Here is a 19,305-nt window from a genome sequence, read left to right on the forward strand (position 1 = left end):
CCTGTCTAAGATTTCAAAAGGTCCAATAAATCGGGGGTTTAATTTTCCCCTCCTGCCGAACCTATTAATTCCCTTGAAAGGAGTGACCTTAAGAAACACCCGGTCGCCTTTCTCAAACGCTAGGTCTCTCCTCCGGGTATCTGCATAACTCTTCTGCCTACTCTGAGCTGTCTGAATGTTCTTTTTGATTTTAACTATTTTGGACGTGGTCTCCTCTACCAATTCCAGGCCGAACAATCTTCTATGGCCCACTTTTTCCCAACAAATCGGTGATCTGCACGGGCGCCCATATAACGCCTCATATGGAGCCATGCCGATGCTTGCTTGGTAGCTGTTGTTGTAGGCAAACTCTATCAGGGGTAGATGGTCGTCCCAATGGCCCCCAGAGTCAAGGATACAAGCTCAGAGCATATCCTCAAATATACGAATTGTCTTTTCTGATTGTCCATCAGTCTGGGGATGAAAGGCAGTACTAAGAGACAGCTTTGTTCCCATAGCTTGCTGAAAGCTACTCCAAAACCGAGAAGTAAACCTGTGATCCCTGTCAGATACTACTGTCACTAGAACTCCATGCAATCTGACTATTTTTCGGATGTACATTCTTGCCAACTTGTCCAAGGGATCGGTTATCCTGATGGCTAAAAAGTGGGAAGACTTGGTAAGTCAGTCAACAATTACTCATATGGCATCATGTCCTGAACGTGCCTTGGGTAGCCCCGATACGAAGTCTATGGTGATATGTTCCCACTTTCACTCCAGGATCGGTAAAGGCTGAAGTAACCCACCTGGGTGCTTATGCTCTGGCTTGACCTGCTGACGTACCAAGCATTTAGATATAAAGTCGGCTATGTCTCTCTTCATCCCATTCCACCAAAACGGGGGTCGCATGCTTTGGTACATTTTGGTGCTTCCTGGATGCATGGCAAACTTCGAGCTATGGGACTCTGTCATGATGTCTCTTTTTAACTCACGGTCATTTGGGACACACACCCTGTCTTGGAAACGAAGTAATCCATCGGCAGAGATTCGGAATTCTGAGCTCACTCCCTATTCTGCATCCTTCTTGTGGGCTACCAGGGGGGGTCAATTGACTGGGCTTCCCTTATTCTCTGGATTAACTCAGGCTGGACTGTCAGGCGGCCCAAACTTGTGACTCTCTTCAGATCCTGAAGTCGAACCTGTTGCGTGGCCTCAATTGGCCTGCATTCTGAAACCATCAAATGGGCTAAGATACTTGCACTTTTCCTGCTGAGAGCATCTGCTACCACGTTGCCCTTACCCGGATGGTATAAGATATCACAATCATAGTCCTTAAGGAGTTCCATCCACATTCTCTGACGCATGTTGAGATCTTTCTGAGTGAATATGTATTTCAAACTCTTATGATCAGTATAGATCTGGAAGGTCTCTCCGTACAAATAATGGCACCAAGTTTTTAAGGCGTGTATGATTGCGGCAAGCTCCAAGTCATGGGTGGGATAGTTCTTCTCATGATTCTTTAACTGTCTGGACTCATATGCTATAACCTTTCCATGCTGCATCAGAACACAACCCAGGCCTAGATAGGAGGCATCACTATAAACTGTATATCCTCCCGATCCACTAGGTAAAGTCAGCACGGGTGCAGTAGTCAATCGCTTCTTTAATTCTAAAAAACTTCTTTCGCAGTCCTCATTCCACTCAAACTTGGCATTCTTCTTCGTGAGTCGGGTTAGAGGAGCTGCTAGACTGGAGAATCCTTCAACAAACCTGCGGTAATAACCTGTCATCCCCAGGAAGCTACGGACTTTCTTAACTGATGTCAGCTTCTCCCAGCCAAGTACCGCTTCAACCTTTTTGGGATTCACTGATACCCCTTCCTTCGATATGATATGTCCTAGGAAGGCGGTCTGCTCAAGCCAGAATCCACACTTGCTCAACTTTGCATATAACTTCTTTTTTCTGAGGACATGCAGAACTTGGGCAAGATGGTGAGCATGTTCTTCTCTACTTTTTGAGTAGACTAAGATATCATCGATGAACACGATGACAAATTGATCCAAGAACTCTCTGAAGACCCTATTCATCAGATCCATAAAGATTGTCGGGGCATTGGTTAGCCCAAATGGCATTACCAGGAACTCGTAGTATCCGTACTTGGTTCGGAAGGCCGTCTTGGGGATGTCTTCTGTTCTTATCTTCACCTGATGGTAACCTGATCGTAGGTCTATTTTAGAGAAGACCTGTTCACCCTGCAGCTGATCGAAAAGGTCATCAATCCGGGGAAGGGGATACTTGTTCTTAATTGTAACCTTGTTCAATCCTCTGTAATCAATACACAGCCTCAACGTTCCATCTCCCTTCCTTGCAAAAGTGACTCCAGCAATCCCAAAGGGACACATTGTGTCTAATAAAACCACTATCTTGTAATTCAATGATCTATTTCCTCAGCTCTTCCATCTCAATGCTGCTCATGCGGTAAGGAGCAACTGAAATGGGCTAGGTACCTGGCTGTAGGTCTATAGTGAACTCGACTTTCCTGTCTGCTGGCAGACCGGGCAGTTCATCCGGAAGCATATCTGGGAAGTCTCGGACTACCGAAATCTCTTGAATACAAATTTTCTTCTTAGGCTTGCCTTGTACCACATTCGGGTCGGCGTCGGCATTCTGCTGGGTAAGGTTATAAGCTCTGCCCTGGATAGGAGGCCTTCCTTGATTTTGGTTTCTCGGGCATTCTCTTGCATAATGCTGGGCACTGCCACATATGCGACAGGTGTTGTTGAGGCGGTAGCATAGTCGGTCCCCGTGATCTCTGCCGCAGTGCTGACAGATCTTCCCACGTGCTGCCCCTGGAGCCTGAGGAGAGGCCTGGATAGCTGGTCTGGGCCTCTTATTTGGTTGGGCAGGCGCAGTAGGTGCTGGCTTGCAGAACGGAGCTGAGGGTCGGAAACTCCCCGTTGGCTGATGATGGGTGTTGAAGCTCCTTTCCACGATCTTTGCCTTTGCTAGAACTGCTAAATATGTCTTGAGCTCCAGCACCAACAAGTGTTGCCTGATCTCCGGGCGGAGGCCCCAATAGAATCTCCTAGCCTTTCGGCCCTCATTCATCAATGTCTCTGGGGAGTATCGGCCCAGCTCTAGGAACTTACGAGCATATTTCGATACTGTCATGTTTTCCTGGACCAGTTGAACAAACTCTATCTCCTTTAGGTGTCGGATGTGCTCAGGGGGATACTCCGCATGGAAGGCCACTAAGAACTGCTCCCAAGTGATTGGTGTAGGCAGGGTGGTCTGCTTGAGCTCCCACCAAGGACCTGCTTCCCCTACTAACATGTAGGAAGCAAGGGCAGCTCTCTGCTCAGGAACCACTCCCAGGGTCTTGAAAGCTCTCTCCGTCTCTGCCAGCCAGTACTGGGCATCTTCAAAAGAGGATCCCCCTGCAAAAGTGGAAGGGTTTAGTCTCCTGTACCTCTCTATGTAGCCCGGGTTGATCAAGGAAGGAGCTGGGTCCGTGGAAGAGGGACTGGGCCCAACTGGGGATAGACTGAGGGGCCCTGTGGTGGCACCGGATTGTACTGTGGCAGTGCTGGGCAGTACGGTGGCTGAGGCACTGGTTCATACTGCGACGGTGGTGCCGGGTGGTACTGTGGTGGAGCAGGCTCGTGCTGGGGTGGCTCGGAATCCGCTTGCTATAGCGGTGGCTCAACCCATGGTAGTGGGGGAGGTTCGGGTAACTCACTTCTCTCCTCTCGACCTTGCTAGGCGGCCATGATCCTTTCCAGCATCTCGAATATTCTGTCCACATCGTCCCGGAACGAATCATCCCCGGATGCTCGGTTTAGTGGGGGTCTTCCTCTCCTCATTTCTTTACACCTGTATTTTACACGGAAGAGTTGAGTAACGATTTATCGGTGGGTATTTCTCTAAACATTATTGTGTAAGGGATGAGTCCGAGGAACGCGGCTCTGATACCAATTGTAACAGCTTCGGAATTTAAATGAAGATGTATGTATTAAAAATCTTAAATGCAGAAGTGTAATAAAAATTTTGATTAACATCCCTTACACAATAATAAAAAAAGTACTCAAAACATGAAAGAATAAGCTAATTAAAAGAGATACTCCAAATAAAAACTATAAATAGAACTATAAAATCTTTAGGCGTCTAACTCGCTGTCTTCCTGCGGAACGGGCTCGGGAACTCCGTCTTCCTGATCTGAAATGGTTAAGTAAGGAATGAGCTACACTAGCCCAATAAAGACATAACACTATCTCACTGCCACAGGAGTAAAGGTCGGTAGAAAACAAAAATAACCAATGGAGCATAATTTATAACAAATTCATTTATTAACATAAAAACCTTTACTGTCCACTTACCTCGGTGAGATTCATGAAAATAATATATAAAAATAATAACATCATAACCATCATAAAATCATATCGACTTTGTAACAGAACACATGTCATACTTTTGCACTTCAACAATCAGACAATAAATTTTCTCTTTTACCAGCCTACTAGTATCCATGGGGATCCATAGGGGGTCCCCGCTACACGTGAACTATTAACATTAATAACCTGATTCTAGGGCCGTCCCCATACCCCGTCCGGTATGGGCGCCAAAACCATAAACCTCAATACCCCGTCCAGTATGAGGGTGAAACAGGCCGTCCCCATACCCCGTCTAGTATGGGCGCCAAAACACATAAGGTCTCCATACCCCGTCCGGTATGAGAGACAACGTTCCCGGTAGAGTTCCCTACGGACTCGGTCTGTCCACCATCTCCCAAGATATCTAGTCAGGCTGTCCACATTATCCATTTATCAATTCACATAACCTTTTTACCCTTTTCCTTGGTCTCAATCATTCAATCATACACAACATGTAAACCAGTAATTGACACCAAACAAGACAATACAGTATCGGGTTCACCATAATACAAACCATAATAAAAGAAACAATAATTCATGCATACGAGACCATAAAATAAATACATCAAATATCATACTGTATTTAATACTGAAAAATGGATCAAACAATAACTGACTAATAATATATCAGATTCGGGCTCCATTGGCAACCTCAATCAATTATACACATCCATTAATTCACGAAAATACTGTTTTATCATTTATTGAACTTTAATACCGTGATAGGAGGTAGGGTGAGAGATCCTTACTTATTTTGGGGTCTGAAATCGGCTCTACAGTGCACCTACGGGCTGTCCCTAAATTCACTAAATTTTTTCCAAGAAACTGAAACGCACTACTAGTACCTGCACGTATTTCAAAAAATCTCAAATCAAACCTAGGGCCCCTTTCGGCCAATATCAAAATTCTGACATGGCGGCTCTGCCGTGCTCCGGCAACGGCGCCGCCGCCTGCAGTGGCCATCCGCCTCGGGTTGGCCATTTTTGGCCGTTTTCAGTCGAATTCGGCCAAACTTACATTGGTTCCTGCGATAAAACTACCCTAGGGCCCTCGGTGGGCTAAAAAATCACAAAAAACCGAGACTTACCGGCGGCGGTGCTCTCGGGTGCGGCGACTTCTCCGGCGCGATTCGCGTTTTGATGTTTTGCTCCGGTCAACCTGTAGAGAAAAAGATGGTGATCACAGTGGTAGAAAAATTGCATCGAACGGAGACCGGGAAGGGTCTCATTGGAGGCAAAAATAGAGGGAAGTCGCGGCGGCGCCGCTGGACTTCGGTGATATTTTTCGGCCGATTGGCTGGTGGTTTGGCACCGATTTGGCCATAGGCAAAATTAGCATCGAAAAACGAGCCAAGGGGAGAAAATTTACTTCGTTTGGCGGTCGAAAAATTTTCCAGTGCGGCGGCGGGTGGCGGCGGCTGGCTCCTCCGGCATCTGGTTCTTCTTCTCCGGCGAGACACTGGCGGCTAGGGTTTTGTGGTCGGGTGTGGGTGAGGTTATTTATACTCTTCCTCTTTTAATCTCAACCGTCCATCAAGATTTAATCTGGACCGTCCGATCGTGATTTATTTGGGATTAAATCTGGACCGTCCATCGCGATGCGATCTAGGCCTTCCGTGCCTGATTGAATCTGTGTCGTCCGTACGCGTGAGATCTGGGCCGTCTGTGCGCGCGGGAACGGATCTGGGCCGTCCGATCGCGCGCACGTGGATCGCCCACGTGGCCCCGTCCCGCGTCAGCGTTCCTTGCCACGCGGCGTGTCCTGGTTGGCTGGGGCTGCTAACTGGGCTACTGACGTTGCTCAATTTTTCTATATTGTGTTTTGACCTCCGGTTTTCGATTTTCTTTTCAAAAATACCCCCAAAATTCAAATTTTCACCCATTTTTTTCAAAATCAATTTGAATTAAGCCCAAAAATAATTTTACCATATTTTATCATTATTATTATTTTTATTTTCATTAAATTAAATTAAATTAAATTAAAACCTTATAAATTAAATATATACAAAATTAAATTAAAATTTTAATACAATTTAAAATAAAATAAATTAAAAAATAAAAAAATTTTTTTTTTTTTTTTGGGTGTTACATTTAACAAGTCAACAAATCCACTTATTGGCATATGCTTGTCCTGTGGGCTACCTCACTTAGCAAAAATTTATGGTAAGAATGATATAATGTTCAATAAAATTTACTGTAGAAGCATTTTTAATATAAAATACAGTATTGTGTTTAATTAAAAATGTAATATTATGTTTAATAAAAGATGTAATATTATTTAATTAATTTTATCAAAGAATTAGTGTTAAATATTGAAATGATAAAAAGTTATGTAATAACTAAAAATATTATTACAATTATCTAAATAATATTAAATATTTCCCTTAAAAATTGTTCTAATACTTTAAATTGTCTCTTAAAAATAATTTGTTTCTAATATAAATATTGATTTTAAGTTTTTATTATTTATTTTTAAAATAAAATATTAATAATTATTGATAGTAAATTATTATTATATTTTTATTTTAAAATATCAGTTAACAAAATAAACTTACCACAATTAAAAAATATATTCATAAAAATTATTATTCACCGTTACACGACAAAACATATCTCACAATTATCTATTTGTTGATTATGATGTTTTCTTTTAATTAAAAATCAAACACAAATTTATATTTTACTTCAAACATTTTTGGTTTTTGCTTTTAGCATGGCTAAAAATAGAGGTAGCAACCAGCTACAAAAATGGTTTTTATGGTGTTTTGAGATTGTTTATTTTAGACTAATAAGTAATTTTAAGCATTATGTTCTAATTTTGTAACAAAAATATTCATTAAGTTCTTCAATGTAAAAGTAAAAAGTGGACACTCTTTATTTTAAATTCTCATTTTTTTTAATCTAATTAATCTACTTAAATACATTTACATCCACTTAAAATTAATTATACGTATATAATAGTATAAATTATAAGTATTTATGATAAACATATTTTTTATTTTTTTTTTAAAAACTACTATTTATTTTTTATAATCACTATTTTATCTAAACTAATATCTTCTTCGTAAAAATAGCATATCAAAGACTGTAGTATCATCTTACAGAATCGTCAGTCACCTTTTTCTTTCAAGTCACGGAGAAGAAAGGCGCACCCGCCATGCAATGTCACCATCCTTTCGTCGACTACCTACTCTATCTGGCATCAGACTTGCAGTAGATCCTGTCGCTGCGCACGATGAGTTTCAGGCATAGTTTCCCTAAAATCTTCACATCTTTCATCCACGATGTTTTAAATTTCTCTATACTTTGTAGGTGGTGATAATCAGTCATGGTGAATGGATTTAACAGAGATTAGCCTGGAGGGAAGAGAAAATGGATTTAGGTTGAGAAGGAGAAGAAGAATGTTAGAAGGGTATTAAAGAGGAAAAGTTTATTGCAAGCAAGAGAAAATTTTATTACTCAAGAGGAGATTGGAGGTGTTGATATTTGGAAATGGCGGTGGCAGTGTTCGCTCTCTGATGAAAAGTTATTAATTTTTTAATTATTCAAATAGCAGAACTCAAATGGAAATGGGGTTTGTATGATATCCGAATTATAATAGACTGCACACCAGATGTTTGATAATTTGACGTTGGCTCATCATCTGTGTTATTCTCCCGATGTATTTTAAACGGCTCTTCCCTGCAAGAAAACTTTTTAACACCATTAATCAGCAAACTCGATCCTTTGTCCGAGACCCTTTCCCAAATAAGGTCATACACTACCTCCACCGGGCTAAACTCGTTGATTCTATTCGACTCGCTCTCCGTTCCAACTATCTTCGATCTGTTACTGCACTCTTCAATCATCGCCTCCTTGACTCTTTTATTGTCACTCACGCACTTCGTTCTGCTCCCTCCGCAGAGTCTGCGCTGTTTATTTTTGACGCGCTCAAGTCAAATCTGCATTTTTCACATAACCAAGCCACCCTCCATGCTCTTGCCGCCGTGCTCGCCAAGTTTCACCGAACTGATGAACTGAAGTCCTTGATTGGTGATATTAATGCTGGCACGTTTGGCAAAGTTCGTGTTAGCTTCATGAACCTAATGAATTGGTATGCTGCCAGTGGGGATTTTGAATCAGTTCTAGCTACATGGGATGAATATAGACGCTCACAGAAGCATGTCTGCGCTGAATCTTATAACATTGTGATGCACCTTTACCTGCGGATTGGAAAGAATTCTGAAGCTGTGGAGACATTCTATAGGATGATTGAAGAAGGGTTAATCCCAAATTCTAGGACATATACAATTATGATAGAACATCTTTTAAGTTCAGGAAAATTGGATTCAGCAATGGAGGTGTTTAACATGTTGCCAGTGATTAGAATCAAGCGAACTTTAAGACAGTTTTCTATTTTCGTAGAAAGATTTAGTATGGCCAGACGGTTTAAGGAGGTCAAAACTTTACTTAATGAAATGAAGGCCGAAGGGAAGTTTCCGAGTCAATCAATGCTTCTCTCTTTGCAACACATGCAGGAGGCAGGATTTGTCCAGGAGACAGATGAATATCTCAGAAAAATGTTGCCAGATGGGAGAATCAAGAATATCACTGGGTATTGTGTGGATAGCAGTGATGAGGATGAAGATCAGTATGTGGAGGAGAATGGTAATAAGTCCGATGTAGATGTACCTGGAGTTCAGTTGAAACCATGGTTGGATCCAAAAGCTTTGGCAAATGCCTTGAAAGGGTGGAGCCGTGATGCAGTATCTGCCTTAGAGGAAGCTTCATTAGTCTGGACAAGACGCTTGGTTTGCAAGGTCCTTAGGAACTTCAATTCACCAGAAACAGCTTGGAATTTCTTCTGTTGGGTTGCTTGTCAACCAGGATTTACTCATGATGCTTATACAGTGCAAAGGATGGTGGCCCTTTTAGCACGCCATGGTCATGTTGAATTGGTTGATAAACTAATTTCCAAAGTAAGAAGTGAAGGGATGAGGTTGCCTTTAAGCACTATCCGGTTGATTATTGACTTTTATGGAATTTCAAAGAAGGCAGACGCTGCTTTGAAGGTCTTCATTGATGATAGAGCACTCTGTGGCCCCATATCAAGATTCGATCAAATGCTATTGTACTCTTCTCTCCTAAGAACATTGACAAAATGTGGGAGGAATTCTGATGCCTTGGAAATGCTAGATAAGATGATTTTAGATGGGATTATAGCAGATAGCCAGACATTTTGTGGATTGATGCATCACTTTGCTTTACAAGGAGATATTAAAACTGTACAGAAACTATTTTCTATGGTTAGACAGACTGGTATTGAGCCTGATGGCTACATGTTTAAGGTTCTGATCCAGGGTTACTGCAAATGTGAAAGAGCTGCTCTTGCATGGAGAGTTTTTGAGGAAATGAAAAGTTCAAATTTGATGCCTGATGCTGCCACAAAAGAGTTACTTGTGAATAGTCTGTGGAAGGAAGGCAAGCGAAGAGAGGCTGCTGCTGTGCAAGAGAGTGAGGAGATAAATTGTATCATTCCATTGACATTACGCGGTCATATATGGACTGTGAGTTCTGCAGATCTCACCAGAATTTATAATATTTATACCAGTAGTTTTACATCAACAAGTAGTTAGACGATCTAGTGTCAAGGATCATTGGTTACAGTCTTCAGTTAAAAACATAGTGAATTAATCTCTACTTCTTTTCTGCACTTGAGATCTATGATTTTTTCCTTCTTTTCCTGTCATATTTTATCCATTTTCTCTGGATAAAATGGTAAGCCAAAATACTATGACAAACAAGATTAGACGATTAGATAAACTGTTGGCTGGCCCAATTATTTATTTGGAGGATTAATGTTGAGTCAGTTGAAATATACACTGGCAATTTTCATTTGTCTTGTCTGTATCTGTTTGCCCTCTTCCTTACTGGTGAAGAAAGACTAATAAACTTTTAGAAAAAAGTTTGTTAGTCTTTTAATGTTAAATTTTAATTTTTGAAAATTACAAATCTTAAATGTTTAATATATAAACATGAAACAATTAGTGTTTACAATTAAGAGCTCAGTTTATAAAATAATTAGTTATGGTGTGCAAAGAGTTAGCTTGAATACATTACTGCTTAAAAAGAATAAAGAATTTGTACTATCGTATTCCACTTTGTTAGTCTAGGTCACCATCATTGATGATGTAATAGCCAATAAGTGCATGAAAAATAAAAAATTTATATGTATATATATATATATATATATATATGCTGGTAGGCGGACTTTTTCTTCAGAATTGGGAGGTGGACTATTTGCCGTCTCTACTGGTTATTGTATTAAAATATACCTATCCATGTCAAAGATTCTTGGCAGAAAGGGAAATATGAGCAACTAGAGGAAGTTTTGTCCAGTTTTACCTTCTTTCTATAAAGAAACACTTCCCATATGAATATAATTAGGGCGTTCACATTTTTAATTCATTATTATTATTATTATATAAAAAAGTGCCTTTTGAGAGAGAAGCAAGCTTTGAAAAATAATCCAAATTAAACCCAGTTTACCAATGCCTGTATAATTTCTTTAACAAAACCATCTCCCATCAATCATAATTGATAGGCACTCCTTCAAATATCTTTAATCTAAGTACGCCTACTAGATTGCTAAGAAACCAGACCAGCAATGGCAGCTACTTTGTCTTCTCTGCTACCCTGTCTGACCCTGTTTACCCTTCTTTTGTTCCTCTCCTCCTGCCATAACACAGCTCTAGCTCAGGACAACATGAAAACAAACTTTTCTTGCTCAGAAGATTCAAATCAATCATGCCCAGCATACGTTGCATATTTTGCCCGACCACTGGAATTTATGAACCTGATAAACATATCTGATCTGTTTGGTGTCAGTCCTATATCAATTGCAAGGTCTAGTAACTTAGTTTCTGAGGAGAACCCTCTGGTTGCAGGTCAACTTCTACTGGTTCCTATACTTTGCGGTTGTTCAGGAAACCATTACTTTGCCAACATCACTTACCAGATCAAGAAAGATGACACCTACTTCTTGGTTTCCACCACTTCCTTTGGAAATCTCACAAATTGGCATGTAGTGGAAAAAATGAATCCTTCTTTCAATGCAACCAGCCTGCAGATCGGCGTTCAAGTGGTTTTCCCTGTGTTCTGTAAGTGCCCTTCTAAAACCCAGTTGAAGAATGAATCAATTGAGTATTTTATTACATATGTTTGGCAACCCAACGATGATATTAGCCATGTGAGCACTAAGTTTAACGCATCACAAGTTCATATCAGAGCTGAAAATAGGTACGAAAACTTTAGTGATGCAACAGATTTTCCTATTCTGGTCCCTGTTTCACAGTTGCCAATCTTATCCCAACCTGACCCTATTCCTAAACAAAACAAATTGAAGCACAAGTGCGTTATTTCAGTTTTTGCAAGTGCAGTGTTCACTCTGTTGATTTCCATTTTCCTATATTCTTTTATCTACACATGTCATTTGCGCAAGAAGAAGGGCTGTACTAGCTGCTCTCTGGATTTGGTTCAAGCAAAAGAGCTTAAAAGAGGCAAGATTATACAGGATAAGCTGCTGCCTGGAGTTTCTGGCTACCTAAGCAAGCCAATTATGTATGAAACAAAAGCAATTATGGAGGCAACATTTAATTTTAATGATAACTGCAGGATTGGAGGATCAGTGTACAAGGCCACCATTGATGGGGAGATCTTAGCAGTGAAGAAAGTAAACAAAGACGTGACAGAGGAACTGAGGATTTTACAGAAAGTAAATCATGCCAATCTGGTGAAGTTGATGGGTATTTCATCTGACTATCATGGTCATATATTGTTGGTTTATGAATATGCTGAGAACGGATCACTGGATAAATGGTTGCACTCCAAATCTTCATCATCATCTTCCTCTTCTTCAGATCCTGTGAGTTTCCTCACATGGAATCAAAGATTAAACATAGCACTAGATGTGGCCAGTGGGCTACAATACATGCATGATCATATTGAACCCAGCCTTTTTCACCGAGATATCAATACAAGCAATATACTTCTGGACTCCAGGTTTAAGGCCAAGATATCTAACTTGTCAATGGCTTGGCCGGCAACAAACTGCCTGCGGCGCAAAGTGGATGTTTTCGCTTTCGGTATTGTTTTGGTGGAGTTGCTTTCAGGAAAAAGGGCTATTCAGACGAAAAACACAGGTGGGGTGGAACTGTTGTGGAAAGATTTAAGAGTAATCTTGGAAGTTGAAGAGAAGAGAGAAGAGAGACTAAGGAATTGGATGGATCCAAACTTGGAGAGCTTTTATCCTATTGATAGTGCTGTTAACTTGGCTGCATTAGCTAAGGCGTGCACCTTGGACAGGGCTATGGCAAGGCCAACTATGGCAGAAATTGTCTTCAACCTCTCACTTCTTGTTCAAGCATCTTCTGAAACTTTTGAGGGATCCTCCGTTACTGATGCAGAAGATCATCAGTTGATCAGTCGGGTAAAAGCTCGTTAATAACTGATGTGATGGTATAATTTATAGGCCAAAGCAGTAAGCATGTCCCTTTTCTTACCATTCATATGACAAAATCTGTTAAATTAATAAAAATACATATCTTAATTGTTGTTCTTGGGTTCAAAGATATTCATATCTATAGAAGCACATAGTAACATATGCAAGCATATAATCTATATAATAAATAATATATATACAAAAGAATGTCAATTTATATTATTAATTATTTAATAAGTATGCCCTATTATTTTATCGTTTTACCTACTCAAGCTAGTTGTGTTGGTGCAAACTTAATCTTGAAAACTAAATCTTGAAAAATAGTCAAGAAAATGAGTTTTAGAAAAAAATATAATTGTCTGATTCAATAAGGATACAAAGACCAAGTTAAGATTGTCTTGAGTAACATGGTGCAAACAAAGTGACAAATAATTTTAATGTATTTGATATGCTTATGAAAAATATCATTTTAAGCAATATGAACAACATATAACAATATTATTTAAGTTTTTGAATTAGCACGGAAGATAGTACTCAAAGAAATTGAACAAATTACGCAAGACTTAGGAGGGTGTCCATAAGAAGAAAAACAAATTGACCACTTAGATTTAAGTTATTTTTATATTTGTTCATCTTTTACACAATTAGAAAACTTATGGTTAAAGGTTTAATAAGATTTTTTTTATAAAATCTTTATTTTTTAGTTCAGTTGTAGTCCCACCACTTCATGGTATTGATTGTAGGCATGTTACTGCCAACAATATTCTAATTTTCCTTTAGGTCAATCGCTTATTACATCTCATGTAACGTGTCCCCTATGTAGTTATGAAATTATTGCTATTCATTTTTTGTATAAGTAGGAGAAAGAGAGGAAATAACTATTGTATAGAGAGAAGAAAAACTATAAGTTAAAAGTAATATAGTTATAAATAGAGTAAAAAAAAAAGCCAACAAAAATTACACATGGTGATAGATAAAGTAGGAGAAGTAGTACTAAAAAAGATAACCTGTTTAAAAAGGACTTTAATATCATTTATTGTAACCTGATGAAAGCCTTCAAAAGTAGCAACAATTGGTAAAGGTCATACCTATAGAAGTGTGTGCATTTAGAGAAGTTCCATTTGGCGAAAGTGGGTGAGTGAATTCATCGACGTATATAATTTTACAACAAAATCTACATCCAAAATAGGGTCAACAAGAGATTGGAACTTGCTGAAAAATTCTTAATAATTTAGCTAATTTTGTGACAATTTCAACACTCAACAGTAGGGTAGGATCATGTGGACAATAATATTTAAAGAATGAAGTTCAAAAGTTTGAAAAGAAGTTGAATGGAATAGCCATGGGAATGTCATCGAATTGTGACGTTTTGTCAAGAATAAGGCACGTCTCCTTGAAAAAGCCTTCATGAATACTAGTCCAAGTTTAAAAGAGGATTCTTATGTAATAGCTACACTCATATAACTTCTTATTTAGGATAGAGGGTCGTGCGGATGAACAAGATGTTAATGGTCCTTAATGATCTTGGCCTATAACAATTAGTTTTAGAAATGTTGCACTTATGTTAAAAAATTATTTATAATTTGTTCAAGTTCTCGTATATATTTTTTTAATTAATTAAAATTCTAAATTTTTTTTGTAAAGAATGTATTGCATAGTTGTAGTGTAATATCACACATCATAAAAGTAGTTTTTAAACATTTTTTACACGCCACACGAATGTAGTGTAGCACGAAAAGTCACAAAAGTTTTTTTCTAAAGTTCGTATAAAATAGGATTTAGTCTTTATGTTTAAAAAATTATTTTAAATGATTTTGAAAATGCATAAAAAATGAAGAAAATTGTGAAAATAAAAAGAACAAAATCGCAAAACTATCAAATATGGTACGAGGATGTGATGCACAACAATACATTCCTACCACACATAGAAGATATTGCTCCTTAAAGTGTCGTAGGGATTTTGTACAATAAGACACTCTTATCGTGTACAAATAAAATTTGTTTTTATTTTTAAGGATGTGTTGCAGATATGTGTGTGTTATAATATATCAAAAAATAACCTACACTTTATTTTTGATAATTTGTAACAATTTTATTCATCAAATCACTAAATTTTTGTTCTAATGGCTAGTAAGTTCTTAAGAATTACAAATATAATATAAATAAGAAATCAATGTCTGTTTAGTAGAGATTTAAAATAAGTTATTAGCTCTTAAGCCAATATTTACAATTTTTTTTTTTTAATTTGTTTATCTATTTAAAACGAGGAAATATTTGTAATCTTTATTCTTTTTTGAGAGAATTGTAAAAGAGTTAGAAGTATCTCTTAGAATGATCTTTTATAAATATTTTTGTAGGAAAAACAACTTACTTTACTAAGATAAACATCTTGTCTACTAACTTTTACAATAAAGATTAAAGAAAATAATCAAAAATTTCAAATGGATTGTTTAAAGAGAAAACGTAGGTACGAGATTGGTAGCTGAATCTCTGAAATTTAAGTTGCAAGTTGTGAATCACTTGTTACTTGTTTAACTAATTTGCTCTTGATTCCACAATTTTTCAATTTAAGATGTTTGAAAATTGAAAAACTCAATTTACTCCCTCTGGAGTTGCCATAAATAATTGTGTTAACACCTACTTTATGTATACCCTAATTTTTTTTAGAATAATTTTTGAATGAATTTTGAAATTATATCATATTATAGTTGTTACTATTATAGACCATAGCCTTAATCTACAACAGTCGCTTGAATATGTTCCAATTACATTAACCATACTCGATATGAACGAGACACAGAAAGATTTTCAAGAGAGAATCATCAAATTCCACTAATTTCCCTCATGTTGCAACTAACTTACGTATTTGACAATTCCCAGTTCAGTGAAGTGGCCAAGATTCTAGATAGAGAATGAACAATATCATCCATGGCTGGCCGGCTTGCCGGATTTTTGTTCAAACAAGTCTGAATCAGTCTGATCAAGTTCGGTGCAAGTTCCATCGGATAGTTTCCTAGCAAAGAAGGATCCATGAAATGGAACAGGCTATTCTGGCCATCTCCTTCTTCAAGCAGAGAATTTAAGACTTGCGATAAGCTGATCTTTTCATTTCCATGTAAAACAGCAGCTTCTTTTCCAGTAATTATCTCAAGCATGAGAACCCCAAAAGCATATACATCTAACTTTGTGGAGATCAAACCATTTTCTAAGTACTCTGGTGCCATATAACCTTTTGTCCCAACAATGTGCTTGGTTAAAGCAAATTGACCTTCTTCTCCATCTGTTGATCTTGCTAGAGCAAAGTTCGAAATCTTAGCCCGAAAATCACTACCAAGAAGAATGTTGGTGCTTCTTATGTCCTTGTGGATATGAGGAGGACTAGTGAAGCTGTGAAGATAGTTTAGCCCTGTAGCTACATCCAGTGCAATTTGCATTCTCTGACTCCAATTCAAAAATTTTCGGTCGTGGTTGTCGCGATAAATCCAGCCGCTTAGAGGTCCATTCACAGCATACTCGTAAACCAGATACCAATGGCCGGAGTGGAAGCAAACACCAGAGAGGCGGATAAGATTTGAATGGTTGATCTTGGTTAATAATTCTATTTCCTTTGATACATCTCCATCTACTCTCTTGATGGCAGCGAAATCTCCATTGATTGTTCCACGGTAAACCGATCCTTTAATCCAACTATTGTGGCTGAAATTAGCTGTTGCGGATTCTAATTCTTCAAAGCTGTATGGTTTCAGAGATTTAGATATACTAGATAAGCTCTGAAAAAACTCCTGTGAATCTTCTTCCAGCTTTTTCTTCATTGGCTTTTCACGTGCCTCAAAGTCATAGCTGCCTGAGATAGTAACCGAGTCTGATGGCCTCTTAGTTCTACGCAAGAATACATAGAAAATAACTGTGCCAACTAGTAGAATCAAAACACTTCCTCCAAGAACTCCTACAAGGATGTAAACCCACGAATTGTTCGAACTCTGGCTCGATGGAGGCGGAGGTGGGGATGATGCCGGAGGAGGTGGCGGCGGAATGGTCTGGGAACCTGATGGGGGTTCTTCCAGAGGAACTAAAAGTGTAGTGGTGGGGAAAATCTCCGGGTCTTGTGAAGAAAGTTGATTAGCTTCAAGAATCCTCGGAATACCTGCATTAAACCTCTCACTAACTGCGGAAACAATATCATTTGGAACCACAGTGTAGCTCACCAAGAAATTTAAACCTTGATCAGTTTGATTCTTGGTAGGACAAGCACATCTAAGAGGAAGGGTAAGCGAGGCGCCAACAGTCAAATTGGTGGGGGGAAAAGAGGTCTGATCTTGAATAGCTTGACATGTTGTGAGGCCTTGTAAGGTGTTATTTGCAATGGAGAAGAAGCTCTCACCTTGCTTCACAACATAAGTAGTGTTAACCTGATAAAACTCTCCAGAACAAGAACAGTTTACAGGAACTATAACCTCCCTGTTGGTTTCAAAAGTTGCAGTGTCTGAAACAGAGTTTATTTCAGCGAGACGAGATGAGTCGGAAGCCAAAAGCTCAGAGATTGAAGCGACAGTGTTATGTGGAGGTAAGGATCTGAATATCAGAAAGCTTTGGCAACGGCTGTTTACGCCATTACAGGAGTACCCAAGAACAGAATTTGAAATATCCGTACAATTTGTTGTGGTCTTTCCAACGTAAGGCTGTTGTGCATGTATAAAAGAGAAGAAACAGAGCAGAGAGATGAAATGGAAGAAACCCATGATCTAACAAGGAATTATTTGCTTGATCCAGAAATGAGAATACTTATTTGGCAAAAAATGCCGGCTGATTCAAACTGACTTTTTATCAGAGAAATGTTCAAGCAGAGAACGTTGAATTTTTGTTATGATTGATGGAGAGTGGAGTCTTGAGGATTGCTTGATTGACCAGAAACCCATCCTATCTGTCCAATCAAAATATAAAATTTTTCAATTAATTTATTCTTTACACCAAGTTATGTATAAATTATAACATCAAGGAATAATTGGGGAATCAATCAATATACGTTAAAATGTTTTTCATTATAATGCTTCAAACATGGTGTGGCATTTAAAAATTAAGCTCAGCCCCCACAAAAATAGGAAAGTCTTTTCTTCTGGCTGGATATGGAAACTTCCTCTGGTCAAAGCAGCCCCCAGCTTTGACTTTTGGGCATGATAACGAGTGCTTATTAACTGAGGGTATTCATTAGTTGGAAGCTAGATAATACCATTTCGTATTATATACATATATATATATGTGTGTGTGTGTGCGGGCGGGGAAAATCAGAATACGGTACATATCAATTTTTTATTTAAAAATTTTTTGAAATAAATTTAAGATATAAAAGAAAATTAAAATAATAATATATAATAATTATCTATTTAAAATTTTAAATAAAAAATAAATTAAATTAAAGTGAATTAATTTATAATATTTAACTTTTTTAAAAAAATTAAGTATAAAAACATAATTTTATTTTTAGTTGACTATATAAATATGTACCTTTCTCATATTTTCTTTATCTAACTTATTTTTCATTAATTTATTCAACAGAATTTTCATTGAAAATTAAGATATGATATTTAATAGTTTTAATATTTATGTTCTTTTATAATTTTCTAAAAAAATAAATTTGTTTATTATATCATAATCATGACAAGGGATATTAAGATGATTTAATTATCTTTATAGAATTAATACTTTTTTTTTTTTATATATATTTTCATTAGAAATACTTTAGTTCTATATACTTGTTATTTATACAAAATAATATTTTTATTGTTTTTACATAGTTATAAATTTTATTATTTTTTTTTTTTTGGATTTCAACTCTGTGCATAATAGAAGAAACACATCAAGTTAAGATTAATTTTAAATTTGATATCAATGAACACTAATATAAACACATAACAATTAGTTTCGTGTATTTTCTACTAATAGTTAATCAATTATAAAATTTTACATGTATGGCATATTATCATTAAAGTAATATGGAACACATTGGTCAGTAACATATTACTACTATTAAGAAATATATTTAAAAAAATTTATTAATAATTTTTTAGATGGGAGTATAATAATTTTGTATATCACCTTAGTTAAAAAGCTCTTGGCAAATCCTAATTCTCATTTCCTACATATTCTAATTTTAAAAATTTAAGGAAATCTTAGATTCTGAACCCAGCAGCGTTGGGGCCGAGTATGGAGCAGCAGATTACTGGCCTATTCTTTTCGGTCTAAACAAACTGGAACCGAAGACCAAAATAAATTTTGTTTTTGACAAAAACTTCAATTCGATGCAATACCGAAACTTGATGATTCCTATTCAGCCGCATATTAACGATTTTATTCTAATTTAAAAAGTTTCTATAAAAATCGCTTAACATTACACACAGTTACTAAATTACTAAAAAGTAAT

General features: G+C 37.5%; 3 protein-coding genes across 3 annotated transcripts; 2 read left to right on the forward strand and 1 right to left on the reverse strand.

Moving 5' to 3' along the window:
* Positions 1-7,447: 7,447 nt before the first annotated feature.
* LOC110820034 (Tetratricopeptide repeat (TPR)-like superfamily protein) lies at positions 7,448-10,100 on the forward strand. Its single transcript, XM_022049407.2, has one exon. It carries the CDS (start codon positions 8,068-8,070, stop codon positions 10,021-10,023), a length of 1,956 nt encoding a protein of 651 aa, XP_021905099.1. The 5' UTR covers positions 7,448-8,067; the 3' UTR covers positions 10,024-10,100.
* A 693-nt stretch (positions 10,101-10,793) lies between these two features.
* Positions 10,794-13,015, forward strand: LOC110820035 (serine/threonine receptor-like kinase NFP). Its single transcript, XM_022049408.2, has one exon. It carries the CDS (start codon positions 11,055-11,057, stop codon positions 12,888-12,890), a length of 1,836 nt encoding a protein of 611 aa, XP_021905100.1. The 5' UTR covers positions 10,794-11,054; the 3' UTR covers positions 12,891-13,015.
* Positions 13,016-15,619: 2,604 nt separating this feature from the next.
* LOC148266321 (lysM domain receptor-like kinase 4) lies at positions 15,620-17,745 on the reverse strand. The gene has a single exon (XM_088217979.1). It carries the CDS (start codon positions 17,624-17,626, stop codon positions 15,746-15,748), a length of 1,881 nt encoding a protein of 626 aa, XP_088074105.1. The 5' UTR covers positions 17,627-17,745; the 3' UTR covers positions 15,620-15,745.
* Positions 17,746-19,305: the final 1,560 nt, after the last annotated feature.

This window comes from Carica papaya, chromosome 4 (assembly GCF_054855325.1).
Source record: "Carica papaya isolate Zhongbai chromosome 4, ASM5485532v1, whole genome shotgun sequence".
Taxonomy (NCBI): domain Eukaryota; kingdom Viridiplantae; phylum Streptophyta; class Magnoliopsida; order Brassicales; family Caricaceae; genus Carica; species Carica papaya.

Excerpts from the sequence above, each read along its gene's own strand:
- LOC110820034 (XM_022049407.2), top strand. The coding sequence starts at position 8,068 with ATGTATTTTAAACGGCTCTTCCCTGCAAGAAAACTTTTTAACACCATT.
- LOC110820035 (XM_022049408.2), top strand. The coding sequence starts at position 11,055 with ATGGCAGCTACTTTGTCTTCTCTGCTACCCTGTCTGACCCTGTTTACC.
- LOC148266321 (XM_088217979.1), bottom strand. The coding sequence starts at position 17,626 with ATGGGTTTCTTCCATTTCATCTCTCTGCTCTGTTTCTTCTCTTTTATA.